This window comes from Rhinopithecus bieti, unplaced genomic scaffold, assembly GCF_001698545.2.
Source record: "Rhinopithecus bieti isolate Rb0 unplaced genomic scaffold, ASM169854v2 scaffold_11944, whole genome shotgun sequence".
Lineage (NCBI taxonomy): Eukaryota > Metazoa > Chordata > Mammalia > Primates > Cercopithecidae > Rhinopithecus > Rhinopithecus bieti.
The window spans coordinates 4,227,132-4,248,799 of record NW_016807378.1 but is presented as its reverse complement, the minus strand read 5'-3'; the positions used below and the strand labels follow the sequence as shown (position 1 = coordinate 4,248,799).

Genomic DNA, 21,668 nt, shown 5'->3' with positions numbered 1-21,668 from the left:
TGTTTTTTTCCTAAAAGTTGAACTTACAAAACCTTATTCTGCCCTTTTACAATAATATTCATCTGTGGATCCTGTATATCTCCTTTTTAAATGAAGGCCTCTCTTTACAGAGTAGGTTAGATATAGTATTCTTTCAAGGAGTCTACCTCTCTTAAGTGGGAAAATTTTATTTCTGAAAACTTTATGATGCCTACTTCAACTTCTAAGACTCTACCCTATCTATAGAGTCCCATAAGGACATTTCGTTGCTTTTTTTTTTTTTTTTTCTTTTGCTAGACAGGAAAAAGAATGATTAAGATATAACATGAGTCAGCAGTAATACCTCTTATTTGAAAGAGAACTCTAAATGCTAGTGTGGATTGTAAGACTTATAAAGTAGTCTTTATTCATTAATAATCAAGATCTTAGCGGAATATTTTGTCAAATTTAGATTAACAACGTAGGAAAAAAACTGAGGGTTAACATAAAACAGGTTAAAACAGATACAGAATAACTATGTATGAAATACAGTGTTTGAAGATCATTTATTTTTCAAGTGATTAAGAGTTTAGTTATAAACATAACCTCCTGAAAACAGAAGAGAAGAATTTGGGATTAAATTTCAGTATAAAGGATTTAAGTGAGAAAACAAAGGCATAATCAGAACAGTTTTTGTGTGGAATTTTCCTTGGGATATAGAAAATATTATTTTGAGGATAGGAAGTCTTTGATGATGAACAAGGTCTTGAGTGGCTTAATAAGGGGTTTGTTCAAAAGCAAGCAGGAGTGCTATGTTGCCTTTAGTATTTGTTTTGCAGTATCTGGTGATTTATATTTATTCATTGTTGTTGTTTTCATCTGTACTTGGAAGTTTGGATTTTTCATCTATTAGAAACACGTTAAGAATGTATTACTCATGTGAAATACATTAAAAAATAACCTCCAATTATGTGTTTATGTCTTCAAATGTGACAGAAGTGATGGTGAAAGTTCATGTTGTTGATCTAAAGGCAGAATCTGTAGCTGCTCCTATAACTGTTCGTGCTTACTTAAATCAGACAGTTACAGAGTTCAAACAACTGATTTCAAAGGTAAGTTTTAAAAGAGGTCTGTAAATACATTTTTGAGTGCCTGCTGTGTACAAGACACTGTGTGATAGTTATGAATAAGATACATGCTCTACCTCTAGGAGCTAATATTTGTAGTTAGGAGATAACTATAGTTAAAAGAAACAGATTGAGTAAAGTGTAGAGGTAAGAAAGTGTGAGGCAAGTACATATAACAACTTATATGTGTTGGCTGGATTATCATAAAATATGGGATTGGAAATATAAATACAGTTTATTTCATGAAGAGCTTTAAACAGTAAACACGAAAGTTTGGGTTCCTTTTTGGTGTAGGCAATAAGAAGTTGAGTTTTTGTTTTCGTTGTTTTTAAGCACGGCAATGCTGCATTTAGTGTCTGGTGACAATAGATTAGTGTTCCACATGCCTTGAGGGGAGTCAGGATTGGAGAGGAAGAAACTGTTGAAATAATTCAAGTGCAGGTGTATGACTGGAAATGAGAGAAGGCATAGAGTCCGAGAGAGATAGAATCTGTAGGACTTGTAATTGTTAAATGTTGGGGTAAAGCAGATGCACCAATGACCTGAGCCAGGGGTTTCAAACTTAGGTAACCAGAAAAGTAGAGATACATTTAATAGAAATAGAGGAGGAAGGTGAGGGTGTAGACTTGACAGGGAAGGTGATGAATTGAATACTGGCACCATTATATGAGCTAGTGATAAAGAAAATAGGCTCATTCAGATATTTTGAGCTGGAAAAATATAACAATGAAAACATTCAAATTTTGGAGGGCAAAAGGATTAGTCCACACCAGACAAATGATTATCATCCTTTCAAGCGTCCTATACTCGGCAGAACCTTGAGCATACAAACAGGCAAATTTTGCAGGGTTCTCGAACCATAGGTTAATATCCCCTGGTGTAGTGGAAGTTGTTCCATAATTACAAGTCGAGTCCAGTTTTCAGTCATTCATCTTATAGTAGTCTTGTCTTTCATCTCATTATCTGGGGTTATAAATACCTGTTTAACAGAGTTGTAGTGAACATTAATGAAAAATAAATAAATACTCTGTGGAAAAAAAATGTAAGGTATCATGTAAGAGTTGGTGGTTATTATGTTTAAAAAAAAGTCTGTATTTTGACTTCTATATATGACTTCTAACAATTTTGCTAAAGTAGTAACCAGGAAACAAATCATTTTGTGAAATTTTGTGATGAAATTGCTTGTAAATGCATACTATGTTGTGATAATATACTGTATATTACATTTTTAAAATATGAATGCCAAATGTAAAAAAATTTAGTTTAATGAGCACTCACACATAATACAAAAGAAAGAGATACAATAGTTTCTTCCCCAAGAAGTTTATAATCTTATTGAGAAAAATGTGTCTATAGAGAATAAAGGCAGTCACAAAACATCATGTGAACAAATACAGCATTTTTAACCAGCCTGCTTAAGAATTAGGTATATATAACTGATGACCTTTGTTGTATTGAAAATAAATTGTGTTCTTTTAAATGTAAAGTATTTTGTCTGCTGCTTTCATGTAAAATTTATAAAATGACTCCAAAATTAAAGATGTGGACTTTCAGAATAACTTAAAATTTTACCTACTAATCTTCTCATTTTACACAAAGGAAAATTGCTTATTGCTTTGATAAAAGTATTAACAACTATTCACAGACTACAGAAGGGCCTGTCAAAAGCCAAGAAGTTCAACGTTTTGATATCAGCAGTCAAAAAGTCAGTTATGCAGTTTCTTTGGAATCATATCACTCATTTACTTGCAAGTTAGAGAGTAATCGAGTTTCTAGGGGAAAATCCTTACCTTTCAAATAGTTTCAGAGTATATATTTATAAGTGGTACTTTGTTCTCCTGATTTGCAGCATAATTTATGGGTATAACTAATTTTCCCTTCAATTATTCAAAATTTTAAAACCTCTACTAAAATTATTTTCTCTCTGCTGCTTTTGAGAAGAACTCAGCAGTGTCTTGCTTTCCCGTATTTTAAGTCAAGCAGAATTATTTTGAAAGAGTACTTTTATTAAATTGCTTTCATTATAGGCCATCCATTTACCTGCTGAAACAATGAGAATAGTGCTCGAACGCTGCTATAATGATTTGCGTCTTCTCAGTGTCTCCAGTAAAACCCTGAAAGCTGAAGGATTTTTTAGAAGTAACAAGGTATGTCATTTATTTTTTAATTACTATTTTCATTATAAGCCTGGCCTCCACAGCTGTTCAACATCTGTCTGGAACTTAATTTAAAATTCTCAACCCAATAATTACCTTCCTTTGTAGTCAGGTCAGGTCAGCCTCCTTTCTGTCCTGTGAATCAGTCCTACTGGTTCTCCTCTTCTTTGCCTTTTGTTCATATGCACTCCTACCTGGAGTGTTCTTCCTCCTCTCCCTGTATTTTTTTGTTTTTTTGTTTTTTGTTTTCAGTCTCCAGATTAGTCCTACCTCTTTGGTGAAGCCTTCATAACCATTTCTGTCCACAGTGATTATGTCCCCTGGATTTTGTTTTTTCTTGAGCTTGTCCCATAAAGCAGTGCTTCGTGGTGAGGGTAAGAGGCATACCTGTTATAGAGAAAATTATAATCTTGAGTTCACCCAACATTATTCCCTTTGCCTACTCATTTTTCTCTGTTGGAAATGAGAAAGTTCATGTTAGTCCTCTTCTTCTGTCTTGCTATTATTATGTGTTTCATCATTTATCATTTTTCATATATGTTTTATCACTTTCTAGTCTCATCTTAGTACAGTCAAGTCTTTTATCTCATTTACCTTTTTAGTATTATTTTATTAATAATATGTAAATTTTATTCACCTACACTTCTAAAACTTTTGTGTGGTGGGGGAGGGGATGTATGTGTATGTGTATGTGTGTGTGTATATGTAAAACATTAAAATCTCTAATCCCCTCCAGTACTTCTTTAGGGTAAGAACTGGTGTACGGATCTAACTTTTCTTTTTTCTTAAATGGTTAGCGTCCTGGTTTCAATTTGTAACATTTACTGAATAGGATAATTATAGTGTTATCCTTTTATGCAACACCCAACATGCTATTTATAATTGCCAAATTTATGCCAAATACGAATTTCATTTTAAAAAAAGATGTATTATGGAAAATTTCAAACATAAACAAAAGTAGAGAAAATAGGGAAAATAGAGTGACCCCCCACACATCCCCATCACTCAGCTTCTACAGTGATCATTTCTTGTTTCATCTATAATTTAACCACCTACTTCCCCTAGATTATTTGATAAACTTCCCCAGGATCATTTCATCATTTCATCTATAGATAATATGAACATATATCTAAATGAAGAGAACTTTTTAAAAAATGACAATTACGTTACATACCTAAGAAAGACCTTAATATCAGCCAATATCTAGTCAGTGTTCAGATTTCTCTGATCGTCTTAGAAAATTTTTTTTCTGTAAATTTTCCTGTGTCTTTTTTGTTTGCTTCCTTGCAGTTTATTTATTACAAAGCCAGGTCATTTGCCCATTAAATTTTTCCATGATCTGGATTTTGGTGTTGTATTCACAGGGTGTCTTTACACATGTTCCTGTGTCTATAATTCAGGCTAAACTTGGATTTCCTAAAGGTGAAAGATTTATACAATCTAAAGAAAAACCAGAGTATTAATTTCCTAAAGAGAAGGATATATAATACAACTTTCTGAAATTGGACAACCCAATAAACAAGATGTTTGTGTGTATGTGTATGTCCATGCCCTCTATCTTAATGTAGTCTTCTGGCTAGTAACAAAGACATATGAGCCTAATATTTATTTTATTCAGTCTGCAAAACAATACAGTGTCCTTCAGAAACTTTATCATCACACGTTTTGTAACATAACTGTGTATTGTCTTGTATTAATGCAATATAACGATGATGAATGAGCATGTCACTAAAATTAATATATAATAAAACTGACTTACCATGTAGGTGTTTGTTGAAAGCTCCGAGACTTTGGATTACCAGATGGCCTTTGCAGAGTCTCATTTATGGAAACTCCTGGATCGGCATGCAAATACAATCAGATTATTTGTTTTGCTACCTGAGCAATCTCCAGGATCTTATTCCAAAAGGACAGCATACCAGAAAGCTGGAGGCGATTCTGGTAATGTGGATGATGACTGTGAAAGAGTCAAAGGACCTGTAGGAAGCCTAAAGTCTGTGGAAGCTATTCTAGAAGAAAGCACTGAAAAACTCAAAAGCTTGTCACTGCAGCAACAGCAGGATGGAGATAATGGGGACAGCAGCAAAAGTACTGAGACAAGTGACTTTGAAAACATCGAATCACCTCTCAATGAGAGGGACTCTTCAGCATCAGTAGATAATAGAGAACTTGAACAGCATATTCAGACTTCTGACCCAGAAAATTTTCAGTCTGAAGAACGATCAGACTCAGATGTGAATAATGACAGGAGTACAAGTTCAGTGGACAGTGATATTCTTAGTTCCAGTCATAGCAGTGATACTTTGTGCAATGCAGACAATGCTCAGATGCCTTTGGCTAATGGACTTGACTCTCACAGTATCACAAGTAGTAGAAGAACTAAAGCAAATGAAGGGAAAAAAGAAACATGGGATACAGCTGAGGAAGACTCTGGAACTGATAGTGAATATGATGAGAGTGGCAAGAGTAGGGGAGAAATGCAGTACATGTATTTCAAAGCTGAACCCTATGCTGCAGATGAAGGTTCTGGGGAAGGACATAAATGTATGTACTTCAAAAGAAAAACGGTCCTTGTAACAGCATCAGTTTTTCTCTCAGTTTATTTAAATTTTCAGTTAAGCGTTAGGTACTTAGTTCTAAGATCATTTGTAACTTTCTGGATTATAAGATTATTGACTTTGATTTTCGATGCAGTTATAATGAACACTGTTCTTAGACCTGTGCAATAAATTAGATGGTAATTATATCAGAACTCTGAGATAAGAAGTAAAAAAAAATAGTATTCAATATTAGGAAGGAATTATTATATAATTACTAAGTAAAAAATTAGGGAATATATTAAAAAGTAAATAATATTTTTTAAAAGCTGAGACACTTTAGAAAATTTGATATTCAATGCCCAGGAAAATGTTTTATTTCTACATGCTCTTCCCTCTCTCCATTTCCAATGCAAACAACAATTCCCTTGCTATACACCCTTAAAAGTCCATAATTAACTGGGAAAGTCAGAGAAAGAAAAAGCACTCTTAAAAATTTTTTTTGTTACTTTGAAGTAACTCCAAAGCAAGGAGTTACTAGAAATTCCAGTGCATAATCTCAGAAAGATGGAAGAGATCTGAGAGTTTGGGCATTTGGCATAAGCAGTAACAACAAAAACATTACAGCATCGTATGAGACTTAAAATAAAAGAACCTTTATAAAACCTTAGACTAAGGCCAGCCAAATAATTAGCAAGACAACCAGGTTTAAGATATAAAATCTTTCTTCGTGTATAAAAGAGAAGTAGCTGAAAATGTAAATACTTTGCATTAGTTCTAACAAAGAAAATATTAATATTGCCTCCTTATACTTTTATATTTTAGTTTTCAAAATACTTATTTGTTCTCACTTAAAGCTTCTCCAAACTTCATAAAGCAAACATTAGTATCCTTATATGACAGATAAGAAAACCGAACCTCATAGAGGATGAATGACTTGCCCAGAAGTGTATATATAACTAGTTAAGTGGGACCATTACTGGAATTGAAGGCATCTAATTGTTCCTTTGACCTTTGGAAGAGAGTACCACTCTTTATCCATCCAGTCATCCACCCGTCCAAGTAACATTTTCTAAATCCATACTAGATGCCAGGCCCTATGTAACTGTTAGCAGTAGAGACGACTGAGATGCAGCCTTATGCTTCATCTCGTGGGGAGGAGGTGCACAGTCACCCACTCTAAAAGTTAAGTGCTGTGATGCTTGTAGTCTCAAAATTCTATCTGCTAAAAGAAAGTAGTAGAAATTATGAAATAATACAAGTATTTAAATTTGTGTTTTTAACTAGTTGGGTTAAGTAACACTGGAATCATATGACATTCATACATATATCTTGCAAAAACTCAAGTGTGAAAATGTGGATTAGCAGAACAAAATAGAGGAAAATCGTATTATAATAATGCTTTAAATTTCTGTGGAGCATTTACCTCATAAGGCTCACTAGCTTACATTATTTCATTAGTTCTCTTAACAGCTGTGTGAAATTGTTATTGTTAGACCATTTTCACTGATGGCAAAATTGGTCAAACAGATTAAGTAATTTGCCTGTGCAGTCACATAGCTAGTCGCTCACACTGCTAGGATGAGACTCAGATATCATAAGCCACCACCCCATAGCTGCTACCACTGTTCTTTCCTTGCCATCTTAGTAAAGGAAAAATAGTAGTAACTACTCTGCTTTTTTACCATACTCAACCCATCAAGGACATTAGAAAAATTAAAAGTAGTTCCTCTTTAGTAAAAGGTTGGAAGTTTCTTTTAATTGGTTTGTTTTAGAATGGTGTGCTGAAAATTTAACTGGGTGATAGTCTCAACCGTAGGAAGAATTCAATGGGAATACTTAGAATTATAGTTTGAAAAGTCTCATTTCCATCCTAGAACAGTTAATAAAATCTTTTAAATGGAGAATATTGGCCATATTTGTAAATTCATACTAAGCTAATTTACTAGTGTTCATTGAAATAGTAAACATGGTGAAGAATAGAAACCATTCACTACAACTTATGTATTTGGGCTTTTAGAAGCCATAGAAAAGGTCTTGTTTGAAAAGAAAATGTGACCCTGGAAAATGCCTTCTCATGTGTAGAAAACTGGTTTGGAGATAGGGCAGTAGGGATAGCAGCTAGCAACCGGGTTTTTCTTGAGTCTGTGCTAAGACTGATTCATTGCAGCTCCTCAGTCATCTGGAAGTAGGTCCCTGGGAAAACATGTGGATGATGAGTAATAATACACATTCTTCAGAGTGATAAAATGGCAAGGAAGAACAGGTAGACAATGAATTTGATATTTGAAGAATGATGCGCTGTGCACAGTATAGGCAGTTCACTCAGGCAGTGATCAAACTGTATTTAAAATGATGGTCCTTAAGATAGCAGTTTTAATTCAAGAGTTGTTTCAGAGAATAATTGCAGATCATTCTCTGAGAACACTGTCCTGGTAGGACCTATTTATAGTTCGTAGGCACTTGGGTATAAACAAGAAAGCCAAGATAAATAAAGATGGTAGTGCATTTGCACTGAAACTTCTCTGTACAATTTTGGTTACCATTTAAGAAATATGTAACGGTCAGTTACAGTGCCTCACACCTGTAGTCCCTGCAGTTTGGGAGACTGTGAGAGGACTACTTGAACTCAGGAGTTAGAGACCAGCCTGAGCAACATAGTAAGGCCCCGTCTCTACAAAAAAAAAAAAATTTATTTAATTAGCCTGTAGTTCCAGCTACTTAGTAGGCTGAGGTGGAAGGATCACTTGAGCCCAGAGGGGAGAGGCTGCAGTGGGCTATGATCGTACCACTGTACTCCAGCCTGGGCAACAGAGCAAGACCCTGTCTCAAAAAAAAAAAAAAAAAAAAGGAAAAGAATAAAAGAAGAAATACATAAGAGAAAGGACAGAAAAAGGAAAATCATAAATATATTTTAAGGTTGTTCTGTGAAGACAGACTTTTCAATGTAAAGAGGTAAATAGGAAAAATGGTGCAATGGTAATCTCTAAAACTACAAAGTAATTATAGCCAATAAATTAACACTCTTTGCCAAAGCTATGCTAAACATTTTACATGTATTGACTCCAGAACACAACTTTGAGATTTAAATACTGTTATCTCCATTTTATAATAAAGGTAATTTAAGTACAGAAAAGTTGAGAAGTCAGAGTCACAAATCTAATATATGAAGAGGAGCCAGGAATTCATTCAGGCTAGGCCCTCAAATTCCAGAACCAATTGGTCGTAATCACCATATTAAGCTATACCAATAACCAACAAACATTTTTGTCTTCCTATGACACGACACTACTAGAGGTTAGGAAAGAAACCAAAATGGCAATAAAAGCTTGTATTTGAGTAATGCTTTAGAAAAGACTTTTACTACATTTGTCACAACAATGTTATATGTTATGATCACATGGGAAAACTGAGGCTGAGGGAGATTGGATGACCTGCCTACAGCCATTTATCAGAGTAAAGTGACAAAACTGAAATCTAGACATAGGCTTTCCATTTCTAATCAAGTAATTTTTGCATTACACCCTTCTGTTAAGAAATTTAGTACCTCGTTAGATAGCATAGACAAGCTTGTTTGCCATAAGCTGGGTTATTGATATAGAGAGAGGGGCACTCCTTAAAGCTTAAAAAGTGACATTTTAAACAAATTAAGAGAAATACTGTCTCAAAACTCAAAAGGTAGATAGTCAATAAAGTTCATCACCCTCTTCATATTTTCTTCTAATTTGTACTTGTCACATTTTCTATTAATGAGCCTATATTTTATAGCCAGGAAAACAATCAACATTAATTTATTCAAAAAGTCATGTGAGAAAAATTCAACCCAAGTGTTGCTATGACATGGGAATGTAAACCAGGAGTATTTTAAGGTCTCATCCTTTACCTTCCATGTAGCTTTAGCAGAGAAACCAGACCTAACATGGAGGGAACCTTAGAGCCAGGGAGGTCCAGTGGCCTGAGGCAGCGAGGCAGCCCTGCCTTATTAACTGAGAGTCCGGTTTCTGCTTTCTACTACAATATGAAGATCACAGTCAATAGAAGCATTCCAGATGTGTCCTCATGAGTGGCTTATAAAATTAGAGACAAAAGATTAAAATAATAAGCATTAGAGAAAAACAAAGCTCATCAAAGATAATCCTATTACAATACCAAGAGAGCTTAAATTTAAGCCGGGAAGAGGTAAGAGTTTCTGATCCATTTAAATACAGTTCCTGTTACAGCCCAAGCACTTGATAAATCAGACATCTTAGTATGCCAGTTACGACATTTTTTTCTAGTGAAAATCTGAAAATTAAATAATATTACTAACAGTTGTTGAGGCAATCATGCTGTATTTGGCACTGTGCTGAAAGCATGATAAATGAATTACCTCACTGAATTCACATTGCAACACTCAGGTGGGCACTATTATCATCTCCATTTTTCTAGTGAAGAAATGGAGGTACGGAGGCTGGTGTCCCATATAGTAAGTAAGCAGAAGAGGTGGGATTGGAACCACCAGTGCTTACACTATTACTGTATAGAGCTAGAAGTGTATATATTTTAAAAGAATTTCTAGAAGCTTGTTTTTGAGTTTGGCAACCTAAACAAACAAGCACTTAAATAGCTCAGAACATTTTAAGCTATCAGATAATACCTATCAGAAACTGTGTCCATGTTTTTTGTCCATTCAGTGTGGTATATTAGCTAAAGTCTAACTGAAAAGGAATACTTTTTCCTGCATACAGTATAGTAAAAGTAAATGATCTGTTTCATTTATACTCAGAGGTTTCTTTCACATTTTGTTCCTGTTTTTTTTTTTTTTTTATGCTTAGGGTTGATGGTGCATGTTGATAAAAGAATTACTCTGGCAGCTTTCAAACAACATTTAGAGCCCTTTGTTGGAGTTTTGTCCTCTCACTTCAAGGTCTTTCGAGTGTATGCCAGCAATCAGGAGTTTGAGAGCGTCCGGCTGAATGAGACACTTTCATCATTTTCTGATGACAATAAGGTTGATTAAAATAATCTTTGAGTAGTTACAGTCAATTTTAAATGATAGATTCGAGAACAGCTTTTACTACTTCCAAGTAAGGTGAAGTAGATACACTGGAAGGATTTTTTTTTTTAATGATTAATGGTAATTTGGGGGGTTTTTTGTTGTTATTTTCTTCACTCATCTAACAAACATTTGTGAAATGTTAACTGTGTCAGTTACTATTCTAGGTGCTGGGGATTCAGAGGTAAAAGATATGTCTTTTCTCAGAGAGCCTATAATCTGGAGAATTTTGGAAAGTTTAAAAATGGGATGAGAATGGGTTATTTATTCTGTTGAGGCAGCATGTCTAAAAAAATGTTTTTAACTTATAGATTACAATTAGACTGGGGAGAGCACTTAAAAAAGGAGAATACAGAGTTAAAGTGTACCAGCTTTTGGTCAATGAACAAGAGGTAAGTAACACATTTAAGAACAATATAAGGTTACTTTTTACAGTTACTAAAAACATACAGTGTAGAGATTTTATTCATACTCATTTTATTTCTCTGAAGCAAAGGTCAGCAAATTTTTTCTGGGCCTTGTAGTTTAGCAGGCCATACTGCCTCTGCTGCAGTTACTCACTTCTGCTATTTTAGCACAAGGAGCCATAGACGATAATAAACCAACGAGGTGGCTATGTCTCAACATTTTATTTACAAAAGTAGGCAACAGTGAACTTGGCCCTCAGGCCACTGTTTGTCATCCCTGTGCTCTAAAGTGTTGGTGCAAATGCTGAAATGAGACAAAATTTTCCTGCTTTTAAAAGGAAAAAATTTTTTTTCTTTGTGCTTGCTTTCTGGAAACAATCGTATAATGCTACAGGTGAATAGCAGTTGAAAGTCATTTTAGTATGTAACAAGCATTTATATAGTGTCTACTGTGTGCTTTAGGTGCTTACAAATATTAATTCATTTAATCCTCATCAATTAACTAAGATACAAGCACTATTTCTTATTCTCATTCTATAGATGAAGAAAGTTAAAGTGAGGCACAGAGAAGTATTTCTTGGTCAAAGTCATTGCTTGTAAACGGTGTGGGTTAATGATCTAAACAGGCTGTGTTTTGTTTTTTTTTTTTTTTTTTTTGAGACGGAGTCTCGCTCTGTCGCCCAGGCTGGAGTGCAGTGGCCGGATCTCAGCTCACTGCAAGCTCCGCCTCCCAGGTTTATGCCATTCTCCTGCCTCAGCCTCCCGAGTAGCTGGGACTACAGGCGCCCGCCACCTCGCCCGGCTAGTTTTTTGTATTTTTTAGTAGAGACGGGGTTTCACCGGGTTAGCCAGGATGGTCTCGATCTCCTGACCTCGTGATCCGCCCGTCTCGGCCTCCCAAAGTGCTGGGATTACAGGCTTGAGCCACCGCGCCCGGCCCAGGCTGTGTTTTTTAAGGAATAATAAAATATTTTAGTCCCTGTGGTATACTAGCCTTACCACAAATACCCAAAAGAATAAGGCAAAGATCATATTTTCAGAAGGTTATAGCATCCTACTATTACAACATTCTGTTATAACATGTTATATCATCCTATTGAACAACTAAACAAATGTGAAAACCATAAATTTATCATAAAATGCCTTTATTCATACAAGATATTTTAGCTGGCACCTGTTACTTCTCTTAATGTGACCCATTACAGTCATTTTAACTTACATATTTCATCTGAGTCTGTGGAAACTGTGTCTCTTTTGAGAATTGGTTAATGTATTTGGAGAATTAGTATACATTTCCCTCATTTTAGTCCATAAAAGTGGTTCTTTTTGCTTTCAAAATTGTAACTATTATAAGAAGGAAAATACAAATGTGTTATCCTATTTAACCTTTACAATGACTCAGTGAGGAAGGTACTGTTCCCAATTTACAGATCTGAGACAGAGATTTTAAGTAAACTTGCTGAAGATAGCTGAGCTCATAAATAGTGGAGTTGAGGTTTCAAAAAAGGGAGATAGAGTCCAAAATTCAGGCCCTTAATTGCAAATAAAATGTTTTGGTAATTTTTATTTTAATGTGTTAATATTAATGTATTTAATTAATGTGTAATTCACGCTCTGATTGTTTGTGTTTATATTTCTAGCCATGCAAGTTTCTGCTAGATGCTGTGTTTGCTAAAGGAATGACTGTACGGCAGTCAAAAGAGGAATTAATTCCTCAGCTCAGGGAGCAATGTGGTTTAGAGCTCAGTATTGACAGGTAAAGTAAAATTAATGTCATCAGTGATTTGAAGAAAGACTATGTGGTCAATTGAAATGGACTGGTATGATTTTCTAAAACTGAGAGAATTAAAATTTCCCGTACTATTCAGAATTTTAGTACGACAGATTAGTTTACAAGGACTAAACAAGAGTATTAAATTTTTGTTTGGATTTCCTATAGAGGATTCTAAATTAGAATTACTAGGAACATTTCTTTATTTCCCCAAATTTTAACAACTCATTATTTGACTTTTATATTTGAACATAGTTCATTTTTCTTTGGTGTCAGTTTAGTGTCAATCTTTAAATTGAGAGTTTCAAAGTATAGTCGTTTTAAATGTCTTATCACATTTGTAGGTTTCGTCTGAGGAAAAAAACATGGAAGAATCCTGGCACTGTCTTTTTGGATTATCATATTTATGAAGAAGATATTAATATTTCCAGCAATTGGGAGGTTTTCCTTGAAGTTCTTGATGGTATTTTCAATATTTTTGGGGGGAAGTATCAGTTAGAAATACTCTAGAGCTAATAGAAGCCTATAGTTTTTAATCAAATAATGAGTTACGAGGAATCTAATATACATTATAGTGTTTTGTGCTATATTAAGCATAACGATATCCTTATTGTGGATTGATGTGATTCCTACCTACGTCTTATCCCTGGGAGTTTTATTTTCTTCCCCTGTGTCCTAGTGTAACTGCTTAAGTTGTTTGTGAAAGAATAATCGGTGTCTTTCAGCCTTCTCCTATCTTTCTCCTATCAAATGCTACCATTTGCCTTTTAAGTGTTCTTTTTTTGAATGTTGAGAATATTAATTCCCCCTTATGAGGAAATTACAAAGTTAGGTTTTAATACATTTTAAGAAAACTCTGCTATTATTTTTTTAGCCACGTTCTTTAGTTTCTTTTTTATTATTATGGCTTATTTTGTATTGAGGACATGGTACTGATAATTTATCAGAGACTCAAGAACAATGACTATTCGTGTCCTAAGCCAGGTGGCTTAAAGAATAGAAGTGTATTGTCTCACAGTCTGAGATCAGGCTGTCAACAGGGTTGGTTCCTTCTGAGTGCTGTGGGGGAGAATCTGTTCCATACTCTCTCCTAGCTTCTGTGGTTTTGGGCCATCATTGGCAACCTTGGCTTGTAGATGCATCACCCCAGTCTCTGCCTTCATCTTCATATGGTGTTCTTTCTGTGGGCTTGTCTGTCTGTATTGTTTTCCCCTTTTTCATAAACCACTAGTCTATTGGATTAGGGCCCACCCTGAAGACCTTATTTTACCTTGGGTATCACTGTAAAGACCCTATTTCCAAATAAGGTCACATTCGGAGGTACTAGGGATTAGGATTTCAACATGTCTTTTTGTGGGGGGCACAGTTCAACCCATAACAGTGACCTTGAGGAGGTCCAAGTAGCAGACCTGTTTGTCGCACCTCCCGGTTTTCATTATCAACATTGGTACATCGAAAGTATTGGTTTTTGGAGGGAGGCTCTGGGAGGAAAGTTGGCTTTTAGAAGATCACATCAAGGTAAACAGCTAGTTCTATATTCTTTTTTTGCTGTTGCTTAGGAAAATTTTAATTTTCCTTTTCTTCTATAGAAAGTAAAATGTCAATTCTGGATATTTTGTTACAAGATTATACTAGTTTTTAGAGGGCTCAATAATACCAACACCTCATGTATTTCAGGCTGCTTCAGGTCTAATTCAACCATAAATTTAAATGGTTGAAATTCTGATTGACAAGTTAAGTTGGGAGGTAAGGAACAACTAGGATACCATCTACTATGGTGTGTAGGCAAGTGCTCCAGATTGTGATTTCTTTGAGTATCTGGAGTCTTAGGGAATAATCACTGTGCCTGGGTAAGTCGGGAAGAGATCATAAATGACAAAGAAGTCACCCTTGTAAGGATTAAGTATATTAGCAGAGATGGATTCATCTGAAAATGGTAGTAGATGGTGGGTGCCTGCATCAGTATTATTTCAGTATATTTTCACATCAAGATAGTTGAGTAAGAAATGTCATGTGATTAAATCCAAGATATATTTATTGACCTGTAAATTGCCAGACACTGCTAATCCCTTGTGCTACAAAAATGAGTAAGAACCACTTATTGCCCTCCAGGTACACACAATCTGTGGAAGAAACAGAACTGCAAACCTGTCATTCTAAAATAATAGGTACTAAGGGACTGAATCAGTAGAAGTTGTTCTTGTGTACACCAGAGAGAAAAGTGACAATTGAGTTGATGCTTGAAAAGTGACATAATGTAAAAGTGACAATTTTGAAGAATCACTAAATTGGGGATTAAATGGAAAGAGAAGGATTAATAATAGCTTGAGTGAAAAAAGAGAATAGAGTGAAGTCGATTTGATTATGATTTTAGATAGGGGTAGTAGCCAATAGGGAAATGATGATTGGAGATCCAGAGAAGAGAGTAACTGGTAATGCAGCGTTCAACAGGAGTCAGGAGGGAGTGGAATTAGGAGTACTGGTTGAACAATAGTTTGAAGAAGAGAGGAATTATCTTCTGAGACTGGAGAGAAGAGTAAATATTTGATTCTCAAAAACTCCTTGGGATAATTGGGCTTTTCTTGTGCCCACTTTTAAGAGTAACACTTGAAGTAAATTTTTTTGTTTAGTCAGGCACTAAGGGAAAAGTCGAATTATGAACCTTCAGAGGAAATAGAATGATGGCCTAATCTTGCATATTCTTAGGGGTAGAGAAGATGAAGTCCATGTCACAACTTGCAGTTTTGTCAAGACGGTGGAAGCCTTCAGAGATGAAGTTGGATCCCTTCCAGGAGGTTGTATTGGAAAGCAGTAGTGTTGACGAATTGCGAGAGAAGGTAAGTTCATTTTAAACAAAACATGTATCTTATGTTGTATATATATATCATAATATTTATAAAATATATAATATATAAACAATACATTTTTCCTGTGTTGCCTAAGAGAAAACCTAGGAAGCAGTACCAAACACTGATGCACCAACCTTTCTTTTCGGTTTCTGTCACACCTGGTGGCACACTCTGGTTGTTCAGGCTCTTGATTCTTTGAAAAAATTACTTTGGCTCCTGGCCATTCAGAAGTGGATCCTCACTTTCTGTTGCTTGGACCAATTTTGTCCTAAGAAGTTAGAATTAGTTAGAAGTTACTAGATTGAATTGCTGTATGTCTCAAAAAAACAAATGAAGTAGAATTGTATAGAGAATCCAGATAAAGGTCTGTTTTGCATTTTAAGATGGAATATCTAAGGATCTCTGGGGAAAGGGTGAATTAGTCAAGCCGTGGTACCGTGGTACTAGCACAATGAGCATTTTGAAAAAGATTTATTTCCGTACTTCATACTAAACACAAAAATAAATTCTAAATATATTAAGTGTGTATATTAAAAAAGTAAATGTACTAGGTGAAAATATGTAAAATACTAAATACTAAAAATATTTTCATATTCCTGGAGAAAGATATTTGTAAGCATAATACCAGAAGCCAAAAAAAGAAACTATAGACCACATACAAACCCCTGTAATCCCAGCACTTTGGGAAGTCAAGGCAGGCAGATCACTTGAGTTCAGGAGTTCAAAACCAGCCTGGCCAACATGGTGAAACCCTGTGTCTACTAAAAACACAAAAATTAGCCAAGTGTGATGGTGCATGCCTGTAATTTTAGCTACTCAGGAGGCTGAAGCTGGAGAACTGCTTGGACCCAGGAGGTAGAGGTTGCAGTGAGCCAAGATTGCACCACTGCATTCCAGTCTGGGTGACGGAGTGAGACTCTGTCTCAAGAAAAAATAATTTATTTATTTATTTATGTATTTATTTTTGAGATGGAGTTTCACTCTTGTTGCCCTGGCTGGAATGCAATGGCGCGACCTTGGCTCACTGCAACCTCTGCCTCCTGGGTTCAAGTGATTCTCCTGGCTCAGCCTCCCAAGTAGCTGGGACTACAAGCATGTGCCACCACACCTGGCTAATTCTTTGTATTTTTAGTAGAGAGGGGGTTTCACCATGTGCAAGGATATATTCATGGAAGTATACAGTAGAGCTTTGTAACTGGGAAAAACTGAAAACAGTCTCAGTGTCCATCCACAGAAGATAAAATGTATATTGTTCAGTTATTGAAGAGCATGTGGTCACTTTGTATCCTATTCTTCTAGGAACAGAATTATTATATAGAGATATTAATCTAATTTTACATGTTTTTGGAACATGTGGGTGTAGTTTGTGTATGCATAGGGAAAGGTCTGGAAGGAATATACTAACTTGGTGTTTCTGGGGCATAGTATTTGCAGGGTGGCCGCTTCCATCTTTTTCTTCTAATTTTTTATATCAAACAGTTTTAAACTGAGCTATTTCTATTGGTGGGGTAAAAGGAAAATAACTTTTCCAGGCAAGTTTATTTTTTAAGTGAACTCAAATAAAATGTTTTATTTTACAGCTTAGTGAAATCAGTGGGATTCCTTTGGAAGATATTGAATTTGCTAAGGTAAAGCCCTAAGAATGTTTGCATCTGTGTATTGTGCATGATAAACACAGCTAGTGGCATGATTTAGTCATTCATTCTTTTTCTTTTTAGGGTAGAGGAACATTTCCCTGTGATATTTCTGTCCTTGATATTCATCAAGATTTAGACTGGAATCCCAAAGTTTCTACCCTGAATGTCTGGCCTCTTTATATCTGTGATGATGGTGCGGTCATATTTTATAGGTAACATTCACAATGTTTTTGTTGCTGTTAGTAGTACAGTTTTGGTGTGCATAAATATCTTATTTTACCTAAGTATCTTTACTGTTTTTATGATATGGAGCAGCACTAATGAGTAGAAATACAGTGACAGCCAAGCATGATTATAATTTGAAGTTTTCTAGTTGCCACATTAAAACAATAAAAGAAACAGGTAAAATTAATTTTAAAATATTTTAAATCCAGTATACCCAAAATATGATCATTACAAGTCATCAGTATAAAAAATCATTTATAAGATATTTTGCATTTTTGTATTGTACTGAGTCTTAGAAATATTGTATGTCTGTTATACTTCCAGCACATCTCAATATGAACCAGGCATATTTCACAAGCTCAATAGCCACATGTGGCTAATGGCTGTTGTATTGGACAGCACAGATGTAGAGGAAAAAGAATACTCATTGGAGCCTCACAGATCTGGGTTCAAAACTAGCTTTCTGATTTACCTAGCTCCTCATCTATAAAATTGCAACAGTGATGTCTACTTTGCAGGATTTTATGAGAATTAGAGCTATTGCAGCATGTAAAATAACTGGCACAGTGCCTGTTATAAATAGATGTTCAATAATGATAGCTGTTACTACTGCTCATAATATGGAAATTATTCTCTGCCATTTTTAGAAGCAAGCAGTGTGTTCCTGTGATAAACACCTTAGAAATGTGGGACATCCCAATATATAAAATAATATTACTTCACCTGTAACAGATTTCATTATCTTGCTGAGGAACATCATAGCATTCAAGCATACATTAATAGAGGTGGCAGGCTCTACTGGCCTAATATGTGATTAATATTTTATGTGTAGGGATAAAACAGAAGAATTAATGGAATTGACAGATGAGCAAAGAAATGAACTGATGAAAAAAGAAAGCAGTCGACTCCAGAAGACTGGACATCGTGTAACGTACTCACCTCGTAAAGAGAAAGCACTAAAAATATATCTGGATGGAGCACCAAATAAAGATCTGACTCAAGACTGACTCTGATAGTGTAGCATTTTCCCTGGGGGAGTTTTGGTTTTAATTAGATGGTTAACTACCACTGGGTAGTGCCATTTTGGCCGGACATGGTTGGGGTAACCCAGTGACACCAGCACTGATTGGACTGCCCTACACCAATCAGAAGCTCAGTGCCCAATGGGCCACTGTTTTGACTCGGAATCATGTTGTGCACTATAGTCAAATGTACTGTAAAGTGAAAAGGGATGTGCAAAAAAAAAAAAAAACAAAAAAAGCAAACCTTCTATTAGAAAAGGGGACAGGGGAATGAGTAAACTACTTCTATTGTGGACAAATGTGCACATAGCCGCTAGTAAAACTAGCCTCAAACAGGATGCTCATAGCTTAATAATAAAAGCTGTGCAAAGGCCATGAATGAATGAATTTTCTGTTTATTTCACTGATACACACATTACCTCATTGACAATTCAGAAGTAAATCCAACATGTGTTGACTCTTGGAAAGCAGCAAAAACAGGAGCTGAAGAAAGGAAATTCTTAGAACCAGCCGTAACCCAGTAAGGAATTGTGAAGTTGTGTTTTTATTTTGTTTCATTTTTTGCAGAGTATTAAGAACATTATTCTGGAACATCAAAACGTTTCCCTTAGAACGCTCCCAGCAGGTGGCAGCTCAGATTGCTGCAGTGTTGTAATTATAACTGATTGTACTTAAGTTATGGATGTAGAGAATATGTTTCATTCATTTATTCAGCATGTAAATAAAATTGATCCTGTTGAGTTATCATAATTGCAGTTCAACTATCTCCCATGGTTATTCTTTTCACGTATCATTCATTCTGTACATTTGTGTACATTGAGAAGTATAGCAATCTGTGTAAACGTAATCCTCAGTGAGCTTCCTTCAGTGCTAGGTCCCATAGGATTGTTGTTGCCCTTGTTAATGAGGTTTCTCCGTTCAGTGGCTTCAATTTTTTTCTCTTTGTACATCTAGTTTTGAAGATTTACTTCAAGTTTGAATCTTCTAGAATGCTTGTAAGTCCAGTTTTAATTTTTAGAGTCAATTTGTAGTTACATGTAGTTTAACTTTTGGGAAACGTCTTAACATTGTTTTGAATAAACTTGCTAGTGAGGTCAGGTCATGGTACAGACTGATGCAGTCAACATGATTTCATTGCAGAGTTTATTAGTATCAGCAAGTTTTTGCTTTGCTAAATAAAAGTATTCAATGAACACAATTCTACATAAATTTTGAAATACCATCTAATTTATAAAAATCAGTAAAAAAAAGGTTTTGGTAAAACTTTTTCATGCCAGATGCTGTTTACAACAATGAACATGCCAATAAAACATTTGTTCATTCTGTTGTGTTATTTTAGTCATTAAACTTCTGTGGATGAAGAATCTGGGTTAAGAATAGATTTGTCATCTTTAAATATAACATTTTGTAATGTGTATCGGATATCTCATTTCTACGATAAAGGTATATTTACCGTAAAGTTCTCATAAGAGAAATGAAAAGATGTATTATTATCTAACTTTGGGGAATCCTGTCAGTATTTCAGATCCGATTTTTACCCTTTTTTTATAAGAAAGATAAAATTAGAAAATACTGTTAGCAAATGTGACTCTGCCATTTGAATATAATCACCGAGAATTCCATAATGTCTTAAAAGTCTCCTGGAATCCACAATGAAAAAAAAAATCTTTTCTGGGTATTTTCTGGCCAATTTTATTTCAAAGAAGCTATAGCATTTAGCTAAACTTGACTGAAGTAATGTTCTGAGTTTGCATTAGTGGGATCGGTGATGGTCTCAGAAGAAAATTGGAAACACTTGTGATGAACTGTCTTTCAGATCACTTAGATTTTCTGATGTAAGAGGACAGCTATTTGGTTCTAATACAGGCCTGCTTACTTGGGATATAGGATTAGTAAATGGGGTTTCTGCTTTAAAGGACTGACTTGCTATCACACAGAAGAGGCAGATTTGTAAACAAAATGGGCTTTGGAGTTTGGTCTGATTGCGTTTGGTTTAGTATTCCTGAGCGTAAATGGTAAAATTCTTCTGATACCCACTCTTTAGACTGTGCCTTCTGCTCTGTTCTTTGTTTGTTTTATGTTTAATTGCTGCTTATAATTGCAGATGTATTACAGATACAAATAAGAGTAAAGAAAATATATTTCATTATAGAAAAGAAAACATTAAAAGCTTCTTGCTTTTCAGTGCCTGATAGAGTGAAAACACAATGTTGCACTTTAATAATTTCAATAAAAGCTAATCTGTGTCAGCCTCCCTCTGCTTCAGAGAGTCAGGTGAGCACCCATAACCTAACAGGCAGAGCCCTAGCAATGTGGATCAAGTTCCCTGAGCCCAGGGGCAGTGGAGCCTCATGATCTTTTATCTTTTGAGGGTGAGGTAGATCACATGCAACAAATTGTGACCCTGCTCCCCACAAGTCATGCAAAGGTTTTGAAGAGCTTTTACCATGGGGCAGATGAACTTGTGTCAACCATGCACGAGAACCAAGTACCTGCGTTTCTAAGGCGGGCACTCAAGGTGAGGGGTGTATTCTGGCCAAAGAAACAAAAGCTGTGGTCTCAGGACCATGCCGTGTGTAGCTCGTCTGTATAGGACGTGTAATGTAAGGAAGAGCAGTCATGATAGTGATAGATAAAAACTGTGTGTGAAGCAGCCCTCACACTAGAGTGTTTGCTTTATCTCGTATAATGTAAGGGAAGGTACTTTAAAATTCTTCCCAGAATTAAAGCGATGAACCCAGCCTCCAGTCAGAAAATAATCCAATGAAATAGGCATTGGTTGCCACAGTTAGTAGTTGTATTGTGATACATCTAGAGGCCAAGAGAGCAGGAGAGAGCTACCAACTTACACTGTGGTTTGAGCATCATAGCATTGCAGTGTTGTTACTAAAATCTGGAAGTGATCTGTGAATGTATGGAATACAATAAAATATTTTATTCTGGT

The 21,668-nt window shown here is 35.4% G+C and overlaps 1 protein-coding gene across 5 annotated transcripts in view; it reads left to right on the top strand.

Annotated features, from left to right (window-relative positions):
* The window catches only part of USP47 (ubiquitin specific peptidase 47), a 121,909-nt gene extending 100,241 nt beyond the window's left edge, over window positions 1-21,668 (top strand). For 4 of the 5 annotated variants that reach the window (XM_017881605.1, XM_017881604.1, XM_017881601.1 and 1 more), the window contains 11 exons: window positions 955-1,070; window positions 3,113-3,232; window positions 5,008-5,785; window positions 10,593-10,768; window positions 11,125-11,205; window positions 12,861-12,976; window positions 13,336-13,454; window positions 15,698-15,828; window positions 17,421-17,468; window positions 17,559-17,689; window positions 18,535-21,668. In XM_017881605.1, the coding sequence (XP_017737094.1) occupies window positions 955-1,070; window positions 3,113-3,232; window positions 5,008-5,785; window positions 10,593-10,768; window positions 11,125-11,205; window positions 12,861-12,976; window positions 13,336-13,454; window positions 15,698-15,828; window positions 17,421-17,468; window positions 17,559-17,689; window positions 18,535-18,709 (1,991 nt within the window). In that variant the 3' untranslated portion in view covers window positions 18,710-21,668. The remainder of the gene's footprint in view (window positions 1-954; window positions 1,071-3,112; window positions 3,233-5,007; window positions 5,786-10,592; window positions 10,769-11,124; window positions 11,206-12,860; window positions 12,977-13,335; window positions 13,455-15,697; window positions 15,829-17,420; window positions 17,469-17,558; window positions 17,690-18,534) is intronic. The other variant, XM_017881602.1, reaches the window with a different exon arrangement.